This window comes from Saccoglossus kowalevskii, chromosome 17 (genome assembly GCF_978046115.1).
Source record: "Saccoglossus kowalevskii chromosome 17, keSacKowa6.1, whole genome shotgun sequence".
NCBI lineage: Eukaryota > Metazoa > Hemichordata > Enteropneusta > Harrimaniidae > Saccoglossus > Saccoglossus kowalevskii.
The window spans coordinates 25434199-25437529 of NC_140657.1; the positions used below are offsets into that span (position 1 = coordinate 25434199).

The 3331-nt window shown below is 33.4% G+C and overlaps 1 protein-coding gene across 1 annotated transcript; it reads left to right on the forward strand.

The window, feature by feature from the left end:
• Positions 1 to 337: 337 nt before the first annotated feature.
• On the forward strand, positions 338 to 1300 carry LOC100374360 (adenosine receptor A2a-like). The gene has a single exon (XM_002731744.3). It carries the CDS (start codon positions 338 to 340, stop codon positions 1298 to 1300), a length of 963 nt encoding a protein of 320 aa, XP_002731790.3.
• Positions 1301 to 3331: the final 2031 nt, after the last annotated feature.

Here is a 3331-nt window from a genome sequence, read left to right on the forward strand (position 1 = left end):
GTGCATTTCATCAATTAATAAATAAATGTGAAAATCGTAATTTTCAACACAAATAATAGTCTCGCTACCTTAAGGTAAGTGACTTCAGATTGAAGAGCCATTATAGACAACTAATGGTATATTAGTTATTGAATGGGCAGTATGTTTAAAATGCCAATAATGGGTAACCAGGGAAATTAAAATGTGACATCGTTGATGCCTTTAGGGAAGTAAGAATACGCTGCCTGACTGGCTTAAACTGAATATATTGACTCGGAAGTCTGATAGCTGTATTAACAGTGTGGGATTCGTTTATCTAAACCGACTGACTGTAATTCTATGTCGTCTCCACGTTACGATGGTGCACACAACACTTGGAATGGAAGTATCCGGGTCTCCACAGTGTAATTTGAGCGTAGCATATAGCCATTGCGAGGACATGACAGATCAAATGACTATGTTCTATTGCCTGTGTGGAGTAATGTCAGTCTTGGTTATTCTAACCATCATGGGGAATTTATTGGTGATAGCTGCCGTTTACAAGAACACAAACTTGCAGACAATAACAAATTATTTTATTGTAAGCCTGGCCGTCACTGATGGACTGATTGGTTTTGGTACATTCCCGACTTTACTTATGATTCAACGTCCAGGGGTATTCTACGCGACGGGTACGTGTTTCATGCTAATTGTGCTTTCATTAACTCCATATTGCGTATCGATATACAATCTCTTCGCCATTGCTGTTGACAGATATATTGCCATTATATACCCATTACATCATCTGCGATGGGTAACAGCACCACGAGCCAAAGCTGTTATTGTCTTAACATGGATTGCAAGTTTTCTCATCATGGTCGGCATAGTACTACTATCCAAACATTCAAACTACATTGAGGAAATCGACTGTAGACTATGGAATGAACTCATACCACTGGGGGTTCATATACTTGCGTTTTTCACTTTATTTGGGATACCTTTGGTCATTATGATAGTCATGTATATAAGAATTTTTCTAACTGCCAGAAAACAAATGAGAATTATCCGTGCACAATTACAAGTGTCTGGACAAGAAACTGTCGAGATTCATGGAAAGCTGAAATCCGCCGTCATGCCATGTGTTGTACTAGGAGCCTTTGTGGTATGTTGGATTCCACAGTTGATATTTATGCTTCACACAGAAACAAACTATTGCACTCGATACTCGTTTAATGTTGTAGCTGATATATTTGTTGTCATGAATTCTGCTATAAATCCTTTAATTTATGGTTGGTATAATAAAGAGTTTAGACACGCGTTCAAGAAAATGGTTATTATATAAACCATTATATGTTATTATGTCGGTCAAGTAATGCACAGTTCGAATAAGACAGACTCGTTATCGATGAAGATTATTCTAATGTTATGAACGTATCTATATGTATTTGTTGAATTTATTTGAAGGTGTGCACAAATCAAATATAAATCAAAATGTCTTACATAATTTCAAATTGCTTATTCAATGTGTATACTAGTATTCAGTAAATTGATATTTCGTATGTAAATTAAATGTAGTATATGTCCATATTTACGCTTGATGTACGGACGAACAACAAATAAATAAATAAATTCAAGCTTTAAAATAAATTCTGCATAAAATGGCAAATTAGCAATGGTCCCCATAGGACTACAAGTACATTGTTGAGCATTATTTTTTCACCGATCTCACTTTTGACATATTGAGATATACCCAACCCATAGGACAAAACATGCTATATTCACTTCATTTTGTACCCAATAATTTTATCTCATTTTTTCTCCATCATCGTGACATGAGGTATTACTTATACAAAAATAAAATAAGGTTATATTTTGTAAGTATATAATTGTAAGTATAATAAAATATAAACTTTGTTACCAGCTGCGACATAGCATATAATCAACAAAGAAGCAATCGTCGCAGCAATACAAATGGCGATATGAATGGAATTCATCAATACGGGCAGTGCATGATTACTTTAGTCAATTGGTTATAGACATTACAAATATGCGTGACAGTGTATATTCCATGATACAGAGTTCTTACATGTATTCGGAAAGGTTGAAGTGTAGTTTAAAATTATTTGAATGGATAACACATTGGAGACGGAATTTTGAGTCAGTTTTGATCCCATCAGATGTACATGGAAATCAACCTCCAGTCATGTATTACAGTAGTTTACAAATTATTCACTACTAAAAGACATCACAGTGTGAGGTCTGACCTTTTCAAGTTTCCTTTCAGTAACGTATTTGGCATTTAACCTTCAGAACGTCAACGTCAGAGTTGGTCACATTTCGCATAATAAACTTAATGTTTATTTTGAAAAAAAAATATAGGCAATGGTAAATTATGTTTATCTTGTTCGTATATTCGTGCATTGCATTTCAAACATGATGGTCTTGTTTGAATTGTTCGAAATTACTCAGTTGTCTGTTTTACTAATGCACACGATGTTGAACAGTTATTATTGAATAATAGTAATAATGTGTGACCCTGCGGTGTCTACGACAATTCTTCAATAATCACTCCGTTGATGTATTAATTCATTCTGTCATAAAATATATCAATAAGATGATTTCAAAGGACATCAATGCCACGTTAATGTACACCATTATATTGCAGTGGTTTACAACATTTATTAAAAGACATTGTCACAGTGTGTTTTGACTGAAATATGCCTCTTTGAAAATCCTCCCAAATACTGGAAACCAGGACCTGTTTTCAGTTATATATTTGGCATTTAACCTTCTGAACAAATTTGGTCACACTTCTTATAGTAAACTTCATGTTCCTTTTGAAAAAGATGATAAAGTCATATAAGCAATGGACTATTATTTCAGTAAAGAAATTATATACAAATACATTGAGATTTTTTCATTTACTAAAAATCATAAGATGAATAAAATTCAAGTATGTATGTATTTGGGAAATATTTTTCACTTGTTTTCTATTTTTTCTTAATATCATTTCTAACACTCACAGAATTTATGGAGAGCCAGACGAATAAGAATTTATTTGAGCTTTCTCTCGGTTGTTTTGCATTTTTTTGTAGAAATTCAATTTTAAATCCACAAATACATGTTAGTTCTATCTGAACACAACTCAAAACACACTAACTTGATATCATAATTCTTCTATAACGAATTGGAATTGTCTAAATGTAATGTTTCATCATGATCCCTTTCCATTGTTATGAATGTCTATTGATATTTCAGTTTTGTTGTCCTTTACTTCGTTTAGTAATTCGGACTTCCCAGGTTGCGTTAAAACAGATATTTTGACACAGAAAATTCCTGGCCTAAATCATTTGCTGAGGGACGGTTGCTTGGG